We start from the raw sequence: 19,445 nt of genomic DNA, 5'->3' as shown, positions 1-19,445 counted from the left end.
GTCTGTTATGTGTAGACACAACAGCAGTTCATCCATTGAACTAGGTCTATTTTATATGCTTTAATCATTCATAGGCCAGTGTTAAGTGGCTTAACAATCAGTCCTGTGGTACTGGACTGATTGTTAAGCCACTGGACTGGACTGTAAAAGAGTGGGGGGAAAAAAGTCTATAAAACAAGAGCCCCAATATACAAGAAGGTGTGGATCATTGGAAAGAACGACAAAGAAATTGCACGTGGGTCAGGACTTTTGCACAGTACTGTATATATATATATTTTTTTTTCTTTGAAGCACTTTGCAGCTTTGTTAGAAAAGTGCTCTATAAATTAAGTTTATTAGTCAAGTAATTGTTTTACAGCCACTTGAAGCTGATTGAGCCAGTGTAAGGCCTGCATGTGGCATGTTCTTTCCACTAAGTACTTATTATGCAGTGGAGATAATTTCATACTAGTTGCCATGGTAGAAAAGCGATCTGTCCTATGTGTATCATCTCCACCCTATGCCCTCCGCTGTCCCGCTGGCTCTCGGGCGCTTTAAAAATGGCAGTACATGATGTCCATGCTGGGTCCAAACACCTGCTCAGACTCCGGCTTCTGCCAACTCCACATCTCCATCTATAAGTTGTCTCCATCTGCGCTCTGATGCCACGTGGGAGTAGTCTCATCTGTTTGTTTTTACTTTGCCATTCTGTTGCACCGAGTGCTATTAAACACAAGGGAATCTGCGTTAATCAGGGATCATCCTTCGCTTAAACACTCATTTATAATAGTGGAGAGCAGGGAGGAGCTGCGCAATTATGTTCACCCTCGCCGAGGTTGGTTATTTGCATTTTGCCTCGTGGTTAATTTGTAAAAGACCAGATCTGTTTTGACGCTAATAAGAATGATGGCAGTCTGGAAACAGTATAATCACTTTATTTTTTTCAAGTGTAGTAATTTATCTCAGTGATGTGATACTGGTACAGAAATCTATGTGGATTCAAATTATGTTCACAATTCCTTGATTAATACCATTTTTACCATATTTATTTTAACAAAACTTTATTTTATCGGGTTGTGTGTTTTGAACACAATGATATAAGTATTTGTTTTTTGGAAATATAAATACAAGTAAACAGAATATATATAGACAATAAACTATAACACCCACAATACAACATCAGTTTAATAGTGTCACACAGTGGACAAAGAGGTGTTTTAAACATGAGGACAAAAAGAAGAATGGGATCGCTGTGCCAGCAAAACAGTTAAATAAATTCCAAATATTTAAAGCATCTGATGTGTAAGACATCCACCAGAGGTCTTCTAAATTTGTACATCAGTACTCAGTAAGTTTGAAGCCAACCTGCAAACATGAGCATTAGAATCTATACGAAGTATTCAAGCAATGATCTTTCAGCACTTTCTCTACATACTGCATTACTAGCTGCTGAAGATTCACCAAACCCTCTGCAAAGTCTTTGCTTACTTGCTACCTCCCATTTGGTCACAACTCGTATCACGTTTTAAAACAACAACTGGGTTCTGTTTAAAAACTACAGACAGCAGCAGAGGAGGCTGTGTTCTTCATATACTGCAGCACCGCTGATTACAGTACATGCATTGACAAAGCTGGTTTAAGTCTTTATAGGGGACTCACCACAACACTTATTTAGAGCTAAAGCGTCATTGGAGGGTATTAAAAGAAATTTGGGACTTAAGTTTTTCGTTTTTGTTACAAATCAGGGTCATTGAAGTTACCATATCTGTTACCATAAAGTTAGATGCCATGTCACTTTTTGTGTTGCAACCTTCGCCGATTCTCCAACCTCATGGAGAGGGGAGGGGGGCCAGTTAGGATGTCTCACTAAATATGGTTTCTTACCCAGTAATGGATTAACATACTTGAGGCATACTTTTGGACCATAGATGTTAAGAGAACTGTTGTGACAAAGACAATGGTACGATGGGATGCATGCAAATCCACATCAGAACAAGAGCAGGTGCTGGATTGAAAGCATGTAAATGGGAAAGAAAAAAGAAGAAATCTAGTGCTTACACACTGTGGGGCTTCAGGTATAAGCTCTTGGTGTCACACACAAGTTCATTATGGCTGAATTTGTATTCTGCTAATAAAAAGACAGTGTTAGGGCAATGTACAGTGAACAAATTATTCCAAATAGGATGACTTAAATAATGAAAGAACTTTTTGATCCTTTTTGAAGAATACTACTGCTATATTGACCTTGAAAAGTCTGTGAATCACACAAACTCTGAAAAATAAATGGATGTTACGCAGTTGGTTTCTGTAGGTTCCGCTCACAAAAAAGTACAACTTTCCTGTCACTGTCATCCCTTTAAAACCTTACAAAGTAATGAATAATGGTATGACTGATTTAGGTTAATGTTATTCCCTTTTCTACCATTGTTCAACTGTCAAAAAAAAGGCTTTGAAAAGTGCAATCTACACTGTATAAAACGGCCCCTTTTTTTATCCAATGTATACTTAATATGTCAAGAAACCATTTATTTTGATAGACAAGAAGATTTGATGACCTGACCTGGGGATAGTTGGACTCAGGACCAGTTATATAAAGTAATTGCAAGCATTTACTACTTCTTAGAAGATGTATTGGTTTTGTAGAAATCTGTCTGGCTCTAAGAAATTCTGAGGTTAAAATTCAGCAGTGCTACAAAATAAGATTCACTAATATTCCAATGTGAAGCACTGGGTGGTCAAAGCTTTGGTGGCAATAAGTGGTCCACTAAATGTAGGGTTGGTAGCTTAATACCCATCCCTTCCATGTGCCAAAGGGTAGACACTGAACAAACTGAAGGACCTTTTGTGGCAGCGTTCATGACATTAGTCTTCGGTATGTATGTGAAGGAATGTGTGTGTGTGTGGGGGAAAAACAGTGCATTTCTCTATGGGCACATTGAAGATTTATATAAATTGTGACAATTTACTGTTGACCTTAGCTTAAAGAAGTGTTACAGCCTTGGATCTTCACTTAAACTGCATATTCAAAAAATAAGAGTCAGAGCAGAAAGGCTTCTGAATAGCTTTTATAAAAGCTTAAGGACACACAGAATAGGTGACATGACTTGGTTTCTCTCTCTGCCGTGAAAAAGTATTTTCCCAATCCCTAATTTCTTCTACTTTCTTCTTCTACTTTTTTTTTGCATATTTGTCACATTTAAATATCTCAGATAATCAAACTTATTAACCCCAGTAACTATAAAATTCATTGTTTTTAAAAAACAATTGCCCCCTTAACTACTCAAATGCTGCCTCCTCAACCCGCCCACTGTTCAGTTAATATTTTACAGTAACGTATTTATTTATTCAAGCTATGAAAAACAGGACACACTGGATTCGGTGCAAGCATTTTATTCATTGTGATGTACCAACATTTTGAGCCATTCATTGCCGCTGTGTAACCCAAGTGTGCTTGAACTTTAGAAAATTGCCTAAATTACTCTTTCAGGATCTTCTTGTAAGGAGTAGAATTCATGGTTCCATAAAGTAACGGCAGGTCGTCCAGGTCCCGAAGCAGCAAACCAACCCCAGACCATCACACTACCACCACCATCTTCGAGTGTTGATATGTTCTTTTATGAAGTGCCATGTTGGTTTCATGCCAGGTGTAATGCGATGCAAACCCTCCAAAAGTTCAGCTTGTCTCGTTAGTCTACAGAATATTTTCTGAAAAGTCTTCATGATCATCAAGACATTTTTTTTATTGTTTGGTTTTTTTTTTGGTTTTTTTTTTTGGTTTTTTTGTTTTTTTTACAAATGTGGGGCGACCCTTTGTGTTTCTTTTGGTCAGCAGTGATTTCCCCCAGGACCCCTCTGTTTTTGTTAAGGCTTTTTATTGTTGAATTGTGAACACTGACCTTAACTAATACAAGTGAGGCCGGCAGTTCTTTTGATGTTTTTTGGGGGTTCTTTTGTGACCTCGTGGATGGATTGTTGATTACTCTTCAAATAATTTTGGTAGGCCGGCCACTCACTGGGAAGGTTCACCACAGTTCCAAGTTTTCTTGATTTTCTTTTTTATTCTTTTTCTTTTCCTAGATAATAGCTCTCACTGTGGTTCACTGGAGTCCCAGGGCCTTTGTAATGGCTGTGTAACTCTTTCCAGACTCATAGTTAATGATAGATAGTTAGTCCAGACCGATAGATTCATTTCTCTTCTGTTCTTGAGTTTCTTTAGATCGTGACATGATCTGTTGCTTTTTGAGATTTTAGTCTACTTGACTTTGTCACTCAGGTTCTATTTAACTATTGATTCAACAGATCTGGCCATAACCAGGCCTCGGTGTGGCTAATGAAATTGAACTCAGCTTTCCAAAACTGTGATTAATCACACTTATCTATGATTTACCATGGGGGCAATTACCCTTTCACACAGGTCCAAGATAGTTTGGAAATAAAATAAATAAAACCATCATTGAAAAACTGCATTTTGTATTGACAAAGGTTATCTCTGAATAACATAGAATTTTGATAAATATACAGAAAACTAAGAAATCAGGATTATATTTTTTTCACAGCACCATCTATTTAAACGCCTTACGTTAAGATAAAGGTTAATATAAATTCAACTGAATGAACAAACCCTTCTCAGAAAAATGTTTGTAGTTTTCCAAATTAGAGGATATTATTGCTGTAGAGCTAAGCATGTTGACGTCATCGTTTTTTGTCATTTGCAGTCACGCTTAACTGAATCGGTATACTATATTCTGCCTCGCCAATTCTTGTCTAACCAAACATTTTGTCAACAAAGGGAGAGTGATGATCTGTCAGATGTAACTGCTATTTTTCCCGTCAGAAGCTTTATGCATGTCTACAGGGCAATTTTCCTCGGTGAGATCTATCCCTTCATGATGGTTGCTTTTTAGCTAAGGTTGAGATTAAGCAGATTTGTCTCTCGCAGCCCGAAAGGAAAGGAATTGTTTGCCAGGCGTGTGTCTAATTAACACTATTGTTGCCTTGAGCCATGAATAGAAAGTCACTTCACCTTACTATCTCAGATAACACTGGTCCAGTTTGTCACCCACAATAGCGGCCAGTCATGTGACCTATAGGGTTTATATATTGCCTATTGCAAGGCGAATGAAAAGCCTTAGTTTGAGGCCCATTGAATTTGTGTCCTTTTGTCAGTCAGAGAAAACAGGGTAGATTGAGTTTGGGGTGTGCAGGAAGGTTATAGGAGGACCACAATAAAAGTCTTTTTATCACAGGCAGTTGGAAGTAGAATGGTGAATTGTGCTCTATGATATTGGTGCTGCAAAAGGTAAATTGTGTTCCTCTCAAGGACACATCTTCAAACAACTGCTGTGGGAAAGGAACGAGTGTGCGAAAGATTTGCATTTATAGCCAGTTCATTATTATTATTCTTATTGTTACCATTTCCCTCACCTTCATCACTCCATCCATCTATTCTCGACAGGGAAGAATTGAAAGTCCTGAGAACAGATGTGTATAAATGATACTGTGGTGATATCCACATAAACCCGGTCTCTTTCTAGTCCAGAGCTGCTTCTTCAGCTCCTCGTAAACAATTATCTTCGAGGTTGTTAGTAACCTCTACTCTTGAGCCTCAGGAGGATGATAAATAGCGGTAGTTTAGTCAGGCTCGGCAGGAAGATTTTACGTTTTGTTTTTTTTTTCTCTGCGGTTTTTAAATTTGAACTGAAATGCTTCTCGAGGTCTTTAAATGTTTCTATTCTCCCTGATTAATTATTCATGATCTATCTGCTGTAATTGTTGTCACAGATTTTCTCCATCCTTTTGCTGAATTATAGATGTCCCATTCCCCTTCCTAGGCATCCAACAAGCACTCACTCAGTCTGGTTGTATAACTCTAACTCAAGAACATTTCTGCGTCTACTCCTCAACTAAAGGACATGAATGTCAGAAGGGTTGCGATTTATTCCCTCTATTCCCCCACCTAGATAGCTAGATCTTGGATCTCATATCTCCTAAGTGGGTGGCTCAGAAAACACAGCAACCATTTCACAAAGTCAAGCGCTTCACTTTGATTTACACTGTGGGTAACACCCTGAGTTGAATACGACACATGTGGGTTTTTAGCGACAAATGACAGTGGCACAAGGGCCATCTGGGTAGTACTGAAGTTGAAGAATCACCTTGGTAACCTCCCACTGCTCCTGTAGAGATTGCGTCCCCATTGGTAAATGAGGGCTTGTGTTCTTCCCATTTGTAAGCCCTATCCGCAGCCATTTTCCGAGAAACCTGAACACAAAAGACAAAGTCTGCTCTGACAGGAGAGATGGGTGTGTGGGCATGTATGTGTTAAGACGGATGAGGGAAGAGGGGGTCATTCTGCCTGTCACCCTGACCCCAATCACTGCACAGCATATTGGTGGAAACAAAATGAAAGATTGATTTAACCAGTTCCTCCTCAGCTGCCTCTGCTCGTTCCATCAACTGGCTGCCCATTTGTTTTCATCCGGTTTGTAGACTTGCACTTTATTTCACCTCATGACGCACACTTGCCAGGTTTGTTCTTTTAATTTACAGTCAATGTATAATAACTGCAGGCTTCATTTGAGCTTTTTGGGGGGGTTTTAAACTACTGCACTGACCAAATGTTACAACACATGATGGTAGTAAATAACCTGTATTGATTCCATGGAAATACACTTTTTTTTTTTTCTTCCATTCATAAGATTTCTCTTGTCTGTTGATTTTGTGTATATAAAAATTGGCCTTTTTTGTTGTTATCATTGTTTGATTATTATTATTATTATTATTATTATTATTATTATTATTATTATTATTATTATTATTATTATTATTATATAAAAGCATTTTCACAGACTTAGTCGTTGACTGCTTATTGGCTAAAGGTTTGCAAGTATGGTATACTTATGTTTTAAGCATAATTCTATAGTGTGAACTGGTATTATATTAAAATAGTGTTTATGAATTAAACTACATTAACAATAGTTGCATTGGCTTTTAATGTACTATGTTGTTTTTCCCCCCTGATATAAACCAGAACTGAGACTTGTATATCAATGCATGAACCTAAATGCGGCTTCAGAGGATTTTTATATCTGGAACAATTAAATGATATTCATCCCCACCCTCTGGCTTCCAGTCAGGTCGTGTAGAATATTGTATCTATTAAGTGTAGTAATAAACAGCTTTCCATTGTGTCAGACGACATATCTTCAGCATGTCAGCATAATCCAAAAACTGAATATTTAGTTTGACATTTCCACACAAAATCAGTATTTCTTAGTTTTCTCTTTTCAAGCCGTTGAGCTTATTGGCATTTTGAGGCCAGCATACAGTAGCGTGGTTGTTTACAAAAACAGGAAAGGACTAGATATGCCTTGACAGTCATGAATCTTGTCGTACATCATCTGTGTTGGTAGAGAATGTCTTACTTTCACCGTCCCCTTCTCTTTAGTTCTGTGAAAAGGAAAGCATTCGCCCATTCATCTCCACCCCTACAGCTTCAGGGGGTTCATCAGACAAGGTGGCAGCCTGGCCTGGTCCGGCGCCCGGGCTCATTCGGTGGTTTCAATTTGATCCAGAGCACTGTAGGCCCCTCCGCCCCTCACACTCGCCCATCATGGCAGTCTCATTTATCACTGGGCCTATAAAGAAGGACTTGATAGAGTGAGGAGCGACCACCACCATTCAATAAATCCTTGTGATTATCCACGCCTCCAAGGTGTCTGAGCTGTGTGTGTGTGTGTGTCCTGAGCATGTAAGCATTTGTCTCTGACTAATGCTTGTATTGGATCACAAGATGTCCATGTACAGTGCCTTTTAAAGTGCCATTAGTTATAATATGTGTACACACGTCAGTTCTGAGGCCTAATTTTACTTGTTGCATTTGATGGCAACAAAGACCTTGACATTTCCACCCCTTCTCTGTCTTAGCTTGCTTTCTCCAGTCCCCTCACCCACCTATCTACCCACACACCGACTCCCTCCATCTCTTCCCACACGCATGCACATACACACACAGAGTCAAACAGTCGTTCTGTTCCTCCAGAGGATTGCATAGAGAAGCACTCTAGGAGGGTGATGGAGCTTTGATTGCCGGTTATCAAAAGCTATCATTACTGCTTGCTTCTGTCGGATATGAAAATGATTTCCTATAGTCATAGTGCTATCAGTGAGATGTAATAGAAAGAGGCAAACAAATGTGCTTGTTTCCCAGCCCACCCAGCTCAAACACAACAGAAAGAATAACAAATCAAAATAGAGAGAGATAAGTGACGGCAATACCAGGCCTGACTGCCTAGAACGGAACACGGGATTTAATCTTACCGTCATCAAGTTGTTTTGGTACCGTCTCCAACAGCTGTACTTTCTTGTGACAAGCTCCGGTTGACATGCTCCGCGAAGGAATCAGACCATCTACGGGCCATCCTGTGAAAGTCAAAGCACTCCCCTCCTCTTCCTCAGCCTGATGAGACGGTGAACAGGCAAGTGAGCCACATTGACTTGCTGGGGGTTTCTAATCACTGGGGAAACAGGCTTTTCTCCCCCCCCCCCCCCCCCCCCCCCCTTCTGGGTCTGTTTGCTGAGCAGGTAGATGGAAGTCTAAGCCAGCATCAGGCTTTTCTTCTCTTAATCGATGTGGATCTGATAAAGATCCCGGCTTTCCGAATGGCTCGTATGCTGCGAAGCCTGAGGAAAATCTGATAAGTAAATCGCTCTTCTGTACATATAGCCAGAAAGATGCTGAGAAACCAGACGTGTGCTGCTGTGCACGCATATGGAAACTCTTTTACACTCATAAGATGGTAAGCACACAAGAGTACACACATGGTCCCCTTTATACAGCCACACACGCCCGCACACACACATTCATCTAGTAGTAAAGTGGCTGTGCTCCAGACATGCCCAATTTGTTTCCTTTCATCCAGGACTAATGTCTTGCTCTTCCCAGGGGCTAAGTGCACCATTTGAAGCCCCCTCTAGGACAGCCAGTTGCAACATGCGGTTATTTGTTGTTGTTGTTGTTGTTTTTATAATTTTTTTTATTTATTTAATGTTTGGCAAAATCATGTTATCGCATGAGCTGCAGTAGCATGTACGCAGGGCCCAATCAAATTAGCAAGACGCAATAATGTGCTGATAATTTCTAAAAACATTATTTAAATGTCAGACTGTAATCACTAATAGTTCTATGTAAATGTCAAGTTCAAATTATTCAATTACATCGGTGAGTGTGGGGCAGGTGATAATTTGTCCACCGCTTGGAATACCAATCTGGCTCTCACTGGAGCTCATTCTGAGTGCCCTGGCATAAGATAGACCTCAGTAATTTCCTGCTCCAAGGGATGCTTTCATAGCCATTATTATAACTCTATTCCACTAGAAATATCTGCCATACTGGAGAGATATTGGAGTCATATTTTTAGTACTTTCACCCCAATGTCGCCCTGAGACTGTGATAGCTTGAGAGCATTGTGGGGAGGAAAAAAATGGTATGGATTTTCAGAGCTAGCCCTATTATTCCTTGTTGTTGTTTCTGTTTGTGCTCTTGATACTGAGCCTCTTACTGTTCAGTCAATAAAACTAAACTTGCAGCCACAGTAAACTGGGGTAATAGGCTCATCTCATCAGTTGTCATTCACGGGCCTGTGGGCCCATTTGAGAATGGCTGCATGGTCTTCATCTATTCATGAAGGGACTTATAAAGGATATCAGCCATTCAGCCTGACCTGTTCATTTCAGATTAAGTGAGGGAGGAGGATGCACAGCGTTTTTTTTCCTTTTCCTCTTTCTTCAAAGTCATCCATGACCGGGCTCTAAAACGGATAAGGCACCTTGTTGTTCATGCAAGCAATGAAGTCATTCTGAATCATGGGTTACAAGTTCTGCCACAGATCCTCTCGTTTTACTGCCTCCCTCAGACAGCTGGCATTTGCACTACAGGGAGCCAGTGGGGCAACAAACAATTAGCCTTTTCTCTACAAAACACCAGGCAGAGGCTATAGAATAATTATAAAAGCTGCTTCCAAACGGCCGATGTTCTTTTGTGTATCTTTCCTGCGACTTGTACACCCAAAAATAAAAAGAATACGTCTAATAATCCTACCCCCAGTAAAACAAATAGACACAAATAAATTAATGTCCCTTCTTCGTGGGGCTACGGCTGTTTCTCAGCACAGTTATATTTTCCACAAGTGCTTCCCATCCTGGCAGCTCTCCATTGGCCCGAATTAGGGTGCAGTGGACATTATCTATGATGTTCCACAAAGATGGGAGTGTGACATTCTCCTTGAACGCTCCAGAAATGAGACTAACTCTCAGTCGCTTGTGCGCGTCTGTTTGAGATTCACACTTTGGTGCATTTGTAACTCTGAGAGCATCTGGTTTAATTTGATTTCTGTGCCTGGCCACCCTGCAATTCTCTGTGCTTTTAGTGTAACCGTTGCCTACAGAGTGCGGCCAACAGATAGTTCCGCAAATAAAGGGGTTTAAACTTCTATTTTCTGGATGGCTCTCCCAACACTGCAATCAAGTGAAGAAGCCTATTTCTCATTGCCAGTTGCTCCCAGTTTTTCCTTAGAATCTTTTTTTTTTTTTTTTTTTTTTTTTTTTTTTTTGTCTGTCTGTTTGTTTGTTTGTTTTTGGAGGGTGTGATTACATTTTCTTAAGTATCACACCACTTTTTATATTATTACTGCATTTTAGTGGCAGAGTAAGACATTCGCTGCAGAGTAAAATTCAGGCTAAGAAATGATAAAACACAAGTAAACCAACACCAGATAGCTCTATATTCTCTCAACTGCTTGTTAAGTCACGATTAAAGCTGTTGGATACGTGTGCTGAATGAGGAATTTTAGTGGAATGTTTACTTTTATTTGAACTATAGTAGCAAATCCGTCTTGAATATATCATAGATGCCATTTTTTCCCTTTTGGAAGGAGATTATGCCTTTTTGTGAGGCATCACATTTGTAGCCTTTTGTATTTCATGTACTATATACTGCACATTGACATCCCTTTCCCAATCTGCCTTCAACTGCTCTTCCTCTGTCTCCTTCAGGCTCTTCTAATGCTATTTCATCCTGTCTGTAAAAGTGCAGGAGAAATCACATCCGTTGTTTCTCCTCGTGAAATCGGCAGGCGTTCGATCTTTCATTCATCAAGGAGCCCTTTTTCCACTTGTACAGGCCCGAGTTTTCACATGTCATGACCTAATTTTTTTGAAACCGTTCATTTCTACCTTGTAGATTTTCTATAGCACTACTCAAACTCCTGCAAGATCATTTGAAAGGATTCTCGATAAACCTTGAACATTTTATCGCAGTAGTAATACGCTGGATAGCGGAAGATAACAAAAAGAAACGTCTGTGATCATAATGCCAACAGTGTTTGTTGGTTTCTTGCTTGTTTGTTCTGTCTTTCATACAATCTGTAAAAATGAACACCGTGCTCTAGCCTGAGTCCAGTCTCCCTTCACACATCTCTAGAATGTTAAACATGGCTGCCGTGGCCGCCTCTGAATTGCTGGACTGTGTCTCCTGGGGAACGGGGAAATTGAGCTCTGGCTCTTCCTAATAGGTGGTAAAGTGTTAAGTTCCAGAGAAATGGACTGCGAATTTAACCTGGAATGGAAATTGATCCCATTACCTTGTGCTTGGGCTGCTTTCCTCCCGTAGGAAAGGAGGGAGAGAGGGAGTGCAAGAGGGGAAAATAGGTGGGGAAAGGAGAAAGAGAGAGAAGGAAGGAGAGAGAAAATGGATAAAGTGGAAGAGAAAAGGCAAGGAGACAGTGTATGTGATTAGAGGTGATAGGATAGCGGTGGGGGTTGTGTCCTGCCTGGATTGACAGGTTGGCTGACTCTGTATCAGTGTGGTGCTAATAGCTGACCGCCACTGGGCGAGATGGAAAATAGAGTAGAAAAGGCGGAGGACAAGGCAGAAGAAGCAGAGGAATGGCACGCTCTGAAGGGATGATACACCACCTGCTGAGGGTTTCCAGTGACAGACCTGTGGTGTCTTGGTGCCTTTAGTTGCTGTGAGCCCAAGTTAGCAACGGTAATGGGATTTGGCAATGCTCAGTATCAGTCTGTGCCTTTGAAATTTTAAAATATTTTCTGGAAATATGAACTATAAACAGAAAAAAGTAGTATTTTAATATGAATGAAAGTGTTATGAAAAATCGACTACTGGATTTTTTTTTTTTTTTTTTTTTTTTTTTTTTTGGCCCAAAGGAAAAGGAGCTTTCTCTAACCCACGTAAACCTCAGTAATTTTGATTTTATTGCATCTGGCCTGAAACACCTGGCATTTAATATGACCCAATTGATTATCTTTATGTAAGTTCACACTTCCTTCTCTTTCGATTTCGCCAGAGCCTATGCACGGCCCACGGAGGCTGGAAGTGGTGGACATCCAGTCCAAACAGGTTACAGTGCGCTGGGAACCTCTGGGCTATAACGTGACCCGCTGCCACAGCTATAACCTTACCGTCCAGTACCGGTACAGAGTAGCCGGCAAGGAGGAGACGCGTGAGGAAGTGTGTTATGACACTCAGAGTCGCGATCCTCAGCACACTATCCACAATCTCTCTCCATTCACCAACCTCAGCGTCAAGCTAGTGCTGCGCAACCCGGAGGGTGTCAAGGAGAGCACAGAGCTGGAGGTTCAGACCGATGAGGATGGTAAGTAACATCAATAGTCCATTTTTTTTTCTTAGCTCAACTATAAAGCCTTACAGGGCAGGAAAAATAGTTTTACTTTTAGATGATATTTGCATTCTAAAACTCACTGAAACCCAGACATTGCAGACATTTCTGTGTTTGTCAATGTCTATTCCAAAATGAAAGTTGTGGAAATTATGCCGACATCAGTTCAAGATACTTCAACATCATCTAGACATATTTAATTTACTTTTTAACTTCAGAGAGACAAATATTTTCTATTAATGCTTAATAATTTATAATAAAACGAAATGCAGTTTCAACATTCTCAACAGTGGAGGAAAAAAATAACCGTGCACCTCAATTCTGACTCATACTTGTGAGTTCAAGCTTCCCCATTTCTTATCCTACTGAGCTAAACACCAGTTCCATCACTGGATTTGTGATACTGACATTGGGGGTAGAGACGTGGCATTTGTTACAGTCCGATGTGTTAAATTCACTATGCAACAAATGAGACAAAATTTAGTTGCTCATAGGCCACAACAAAGAATGGAGACATGCCAGCGACTGAACAGGGATTACCAGGGGTTTATTATAATAATCATGATTTGTGTAAGTCCATGTCAGTGGTGTAAAGTGGTGCATGTAACAGTAACTCAAAAGAAGAGATGAAGCAAGGCCTCAGAAGGTGGGGTTTAAATAGCCCTGCAGAACACTGGCCAGTTTTTCTGTCATCAAATCACATCACAGAGAGACCACAAAGCACACAGGAAACCTCACACTGGGGTCACCTTGGGTCGTAACAGTGTGTATAAATGTAAATAGCTTAAAAGTCTTATTTTCTTAAGAAATAGGCTCTAAGATTAGTAGGCTGTGTATGTGGAGATGTTGTGTCGCCACCTGTTCACAGACATGTACTATATTAGCTGTCATTGTTTCAAAAAAAAACAACCCCCCCAAAGACTTGCATTTAATTTCTTCTTTCAATAATCTGATCTTTACTTCTCAAAATGATGGATCTGACTGAATTTACTACTGGATTCTACTGTAGAAAATTCAGTCAGTGTATATGTATGTATATGGCACGCTAACACACTTTCTCTTAACATTTAATAAAAGAAAATGTGTCTTCAACAGCTGAACAACTTGCTTTTGTTATTACAGTTTTGATGTTTCAATCTTTAGGATGTGTAGGTTCTCATCCAATTCACAGCCACAAACAAAGTCTGGGATATTCCAAATATTTTTCAGGAGAGCACAGAAGTCAGACAGTAAGCCTCTGTGTCGGATAGTTGTTTCACCTCCTTGAAAGATGAAAGATCTTCTCTGTTGCCTCAGCAGACACAGGAAATGAACTCTACAGAAGTCTCAAGGAACCCCGGCCGCCAGATAACAGGCTCAGCTGTAGAAAAGAGTCATGTCTGGCTCAGATATCTCTGGTTGGAAACTTGAAAGTGGCAACTGTTTCTCAGTATCTGACCGATATGTGTTTCTGTATGTGTATCTGTGTGCTTAGGGTCCCATGGGAGAAAGTGTACAGGCAGGGTGTAGCTCTAGTTGTGTTCAAGATAAATCTTTAAACCAAAAAAAAAGTACATCTCCACATCAGTCTCTTTCGCTTAAAGAATGAAAGCAATTCACATGAGGGGTTAAAGGACTAGATCTCTTTGGCAGTATCTCAGTACAAGTAAACATTGCAGAAAGATTAAGATTCCTGCTGTTCCTGTGGGTTTACAACTTCATCTTTTCTATCCATTTCTATCTGTAAGAAAGTGTTCAGGTTTGCTGTAAAACATGTATAACAGTGTCTTGAGTAACACTGACTTCAAATAATCTTGCAAATTCCAGTTTAAAAAATTGCATTTGACGTTGGCTTTCTCACATTTTTAGCGTGCATCCTTGAAAAGCCTTTTTTGGTATGCACATTAGTTTAAGGTGCTTTGCTTAGTAAATCATAGTGGAAAGGGCTACAGCTGCTTTCATCAACTTTTATTGGCAATAATTTAACTTAAGAAAGGTGAAAAGTGTCAAATATGTGGCAAGAAAATCCTTCTGAGAAAACTTTTTAGAAACTTGTTTCAGTCCTTGAAGATTTCAACTCAGTTTTTGGAAAGCAGTCAATCAATTTCAGTATTTTAAAAAAATAAATTAAAAAACAGGTCAGTTAAAAGCTAATCCGTAGAATAAGGTAAAAAACAATTAAAAGAATAATTGAAAAACAAAACTAAAGTAAACTACTGCTTAATTCGGTAGTTATTACCACATGTACGCATTTCCCACAGTGCCTGGGGCGGTTCCTCTGGAGTCCATTCAGGGCAGTGCCTACGAGGAGAAGATCATCCTGAAGTGGAGAGAACCGGCGCAGACTTACGGGATCATCACTCAGTATGAGGTACTAACACAGTCGCTAGCAACGTGCTTAAGAAACTATCCACGCTTTCGAACAGTAAACAGACTCCTTCGATTTAGCTCATGGCTTTTTGCCTTTTGCCTTGAACACATTTAATTATTATTATTATTATTACTATTGTTATTATTATTAGACCACACCTAATGTAGGTTTATGCCAAGGACGCCTTAAATGAACAATATTGCTATTTACCTGAATCATTTTTAAAATTGATTTAGGCAAATTATTTAATGTAAATGTATTTTAATGGAAAAACCTAACTGTTCTCCATGAATTTTCAAATTTACTGTTTCACACAAAAGTGGAAAAACCAGTAAAGCACATTATAAATTTTTGATTAAGATGCCAAATTGTTGTTTTCAGTTGCATTTCAATTGTTTACTTGCTTACCTGAACAGACAATTTTGTTTCAGTGGTAGAACATTACGCTCGATTAATTTCTGAAGTCCAGTGTGCCGGCTCAAACACGGCTGTAAAAACACGGAGTCAGTTAGTAATGGTGTAATTTTTAGTTTTAGGATTCATAATATTTATTCTCTTGTTTTTATGACGGGTGGTCTAATAAATTTGTTAAGCACTGCAAAGTTTAATGTTTTCAAATCATGCGAATTAACTCCAGCCCTACTGATACAATGGGGAAGAAAATAATGTATTCATTGGATTAACATAATTATAAAGTGAGCAAACTGGGCTGACAGCAAAATTCAGCAGGTTGGTTATTGGTTTAGTTATAATATTAGTGTTCACTGATGTTCTCTTTGTTAAGCTTTCGCCCCGAGGATGGATTTTTATAACTTTGATTATCCCTTGTCCTTTGCCTGAGCAAAAGATATTAGTTTAAAATTTTTGTTGTCCAATTGGCTGCCTAGTTTTACGAATTAGTGCTAATGATGATTCGTGGCAGCCTCGAGTATAGAGTGCTTTGTGTTTTGCACCAGTCGGGTACTGGTAAATGTCAAATATCAGTAAGTCAGCGTTGTTATTGTGAGTGTCTTATTCTGATGATGTTAGCACTGATGTGCTTTGGTTCAGCCTCACAAAGCTGCTATTTACGCATTAAACTATTAGTCTTTTTATGCTCTTAATTAATACAGAATCATCACAATTGGCTCTTTCAGTACCTACTTAATGTGAACTTATGCCTCGGTAATCTACTTGATGTTTCAGGTCTGTGTTTTGAGGTCATTAAAGTGCAATCATCTTGACTATGCACTGCAGTAAAACAGGTTATAATTAGATCAACCATATTAGCTCTTAGTTATAGCCTACTTGTGGAGCAGGTTAAACCCAAAGCACTATGGAAGATTTACTTTGTTCAGAGTTTTCATAATAATCTTGCTTTAAACAGGCTTTTTTAAATGTAGCGCAGTCCAAATGTGGTCAACTGTACATCTAAACTGCAAGCTTCTATCATCTTCTGTTCTTTAACACATGAATGACCTCTAAAGAATTTTAGATTCATGAACAACCCACATGCATCACAAATCAGCTCTGAGTTGTTGTTGACATTAGACTCCACCGAGCTCCTGTATGCGCTGTCCAGGAGCTTCATAGTCTTGAATAATACAGTCTCCAGACACACTCACACTATATGTACGCATTGATCTTAACCAGCTTAAGGTGGAAGTAATCATCCAGCCTTTCCCACAGATTGATCTTTCTCTGTTGATTTTCCTTCCTGTCCTCGCTTGCACACACTTGGTATTTTGACTAGGTTATCGAGCATCGACAGAAACGTTCCTCACTCACGGAAAGCCGATTGAATAATCCAAATAGAGTTGCTGCATATGTTGCTCCATTTATTGCCATACAATAAGACGACTGAAATGTAAAATACATTTCCCCTCAACAGCACAGGGACATCTGAATCAAAGCGGAGAGATCTAAAGTGAGAAGCATAACAAGACCTTGTTTATTCAAGTGTGTTTAGTGGAGTGTTATGTCTCGCACACGGCTGCATGGCACTAAGAGATGTCAGCTGAGAGCAGGAAAACAATGTCCATAGAAATGGTGGGTTTCCAGTACACTTAATTGCCTTTAGAGCATCATGTTTTAGTTGTTTATCTTTTTAAAAATTTCATAATACAGGTAAAAGCATTTAGAGCCAATAGCACGGCTGCAACGCCACTTTGTCAGGTTCTCATTTATATTGAGGCGAATGCATTTCAGTTTATGAACCCACTCCATCAATTACATGCTGCAGCTATTATTTCTGTCTTTAAAGCCTTAACAGCATTGTAATGTGCCTAGTAAAAGGAAAGCAATAAGTCACTGACATCCTGCCATTTCCAGGTTTTAATATACATTAAAGCATTATAGATTTTCTAACCTCACCTTGAATCACTTTTATCAGCTTTTATTTTTAGAAGAAAATGGAATTTAATGTAATTTTCGACATAGATCACCAAATCTTGGGGCTTTTAACTTGGTATTGGTCGTGAAATATTGTAGAGAGCAGCCACATGATGTAGTTTGAGCAAAGTACTTGGTGACAGTGGGGAGGAAAACCTCCCATTTAATAGTTAGAAAGCTGCAGTAGAGCCAGGCTCAGGGAGCATGACCATCTGACTCAACTAAATGTCAGATAGTCATGTTCCTCCCTCCTCTTATTCAACTGGTTAAAATAAGAGGAGAGATGAAGGGGGAAAAACGTTAAGCACTGAAAAACAGACTTTATGCACTGTTCAGGTTGGGGAGTAACCACAGATTAGAAACACGGTGCTGATGAGGCAGAAATGTGTGCAGAACGGAGAAATGGAGGAAGCAGAAAGGAAGAGGTACAAACTGTGGGGGAGAGAGAAGACACAAAGTTAATGACATGCAATAGTGGCAATATAAATGCAAGGAGAGTGACAGAGAGGAAAGGTGCTCGGTGTAAAGGGAAGTCCCACTGCAACTTAGGCCTATACCAGCATAACCAAGTGATGGTTCAGGGTCACTTGGGCTGGTCCTGACTATGAGCTTATCAAATTCATCGGTGTCGAAAGAAGAAAAAAAAAAATTAAGCCCCAATTTAAAAACGAGGGAGTGTCTGCCTCCTAAACCTCAACTGAGAAGAGCTCCATAAATAAAGACTCTGCCTCCCATTTTACTACAGGAAACACTAGAAACCACAAATGCATCTGTACTCTGAGAGCCAAGTACTTTAATGGTATTTGTGGCATTTAAAATAATTTTTTTTTAAGGATTCAGTATTTTAAAACTCGCATGGAGAAATGGAGAAAGGAAATCCAGTAAACAAAATGGCACGGGTCCACACTGGAAAATTGCAAAAGGAGAAACCAGCGATGATGAAGAGAAACACAGGACACATGAGATCGCCTGAAAATCCCACAGGCTAACCATACATTTGAGGGCTTTACTACAAAGCAGCATTCAGATCTTAGCCGGGCAGCTTTTCTAGGTCGACTTTAACCTGGATTTCACATTTTTTCAGAGGTGATTTTAATTCACTGAGGTACATCGCCATAGTAACAAACTCTAGACCTACGTTCAAGATTAGAGAGAACAGGATGTTAAAAAGAACAGTCTACAAAGAATATAGATACGTATAAATGAATTGATGTTTTGTTGGGTGATAAAAGAACAATTTCTGTTGATCTGTAAGGTTCTTTGGCAAATGTTTCACTCTGCTGTCTGCAGACCTGTCCGTGTTTGTGACTGGCCCTATGCAACCAATGTGACCACTAACATGGGAACACTCATAGCTACATTTGAAAACCCGGCGTTGACTTGACTGAGTTGATGTATGTGACCACTGATGTTTGGCTAAGTGAAGCCAGATAAGAAAAAGGATGGATATGTTGAGCTTGCTTCATAGTACTGTGCCCTCGGTGAAGAAGGATCATAACGTGCAGATGAAAATTAGATAAGAGGGTAGGAAGAGGACAAAAACGCAAAAAGCTACATGAGATAATCTTCAAAATCAGTCAGAAATTTTGGAATTAGAAATAATGACACAATAATGACACAGGTGGTGGTAGCAAAACAAGAAATGGAAGGAAAAAGAAACGAAAAAAGGATCATAACAAAGACTATGATAGCACTGTTCTGTTAAGATGTAAAGAGGCTTGATCGTTTAGGGCCCCATAAGTGAGGAGTAGGATTTAAATGTATTACATTCTCTGGCCTTCCCAAAGATCCAGTGTAGGGTTTAATATTCACATCACTTCATTTAAAAAGGGATGACAGACAAGTAAAACCTAGAAAGCCGCCGACTCGCTCCAGGTGTCTCCCCTCATCCCACATCCCAGTCTGGTTTTAGAAAAGTAACCCTGAATCTATTCTGCCTGTGTTCTCCAGAAGTTGCTTCTTATAAGTCAAGACCTTGCTTTGATTTGACATTATCAAAGAACTCAAAGTGAAATATATCTAACAAGGCTTGATATCAAAGAGACTTCAGC

The 19,445-nt window shown here is 39.5% G+C and overlaps 1 protein-coding gene across 2 annotated transcripts in view; it reads left to right on the top strand.

Annotated features, from left to right (window-relative positions):
• Positions 1-19,445, top strand: part of LOC146613138 (receptor-type tyrosine-protein phosphatase mu) — a 164,447-nt gene that overhangs the window by 71,880 nt on the left and 73,122 nt on the right. For both annotated transcript variants that reach the window (XM_085378523.1, XM_085378522.1), the window contains exons 8-9: positions 12,342-12,650; positions 14,915-15,024. In XM_085378523.1, the coding sequence (XP_085234649.1) occupies positions 12,342-12,650; positions 14,915-15,024 (419 nt within the window). The remainder of the gene's footprint in view (positions 1-12,341; positions 12,651-14,914; positions 15,025-19,445) is intronic.

The sequence above is a fragment of the Diplotaxodon limnothrissa genome, linkage group LG18 (assembly GCF_057381915.1).
Source record: "Diplotaxodon limnothrissa isolate DT_005_m linkage group LG18, D_limnothrissa_male_GT1.1, whole genome shotgun sequence".
Taxonomy (NCBI): Eukaryota; Metazoa; Chordata; class Actinopteri; order Cichliformes; family Cichlidae; genus Diplotaxodon; species Diplotaxodon limnothrissa.
This window is presented reverse-complemented; position numbering and strand designations above follow the sequence as displayed.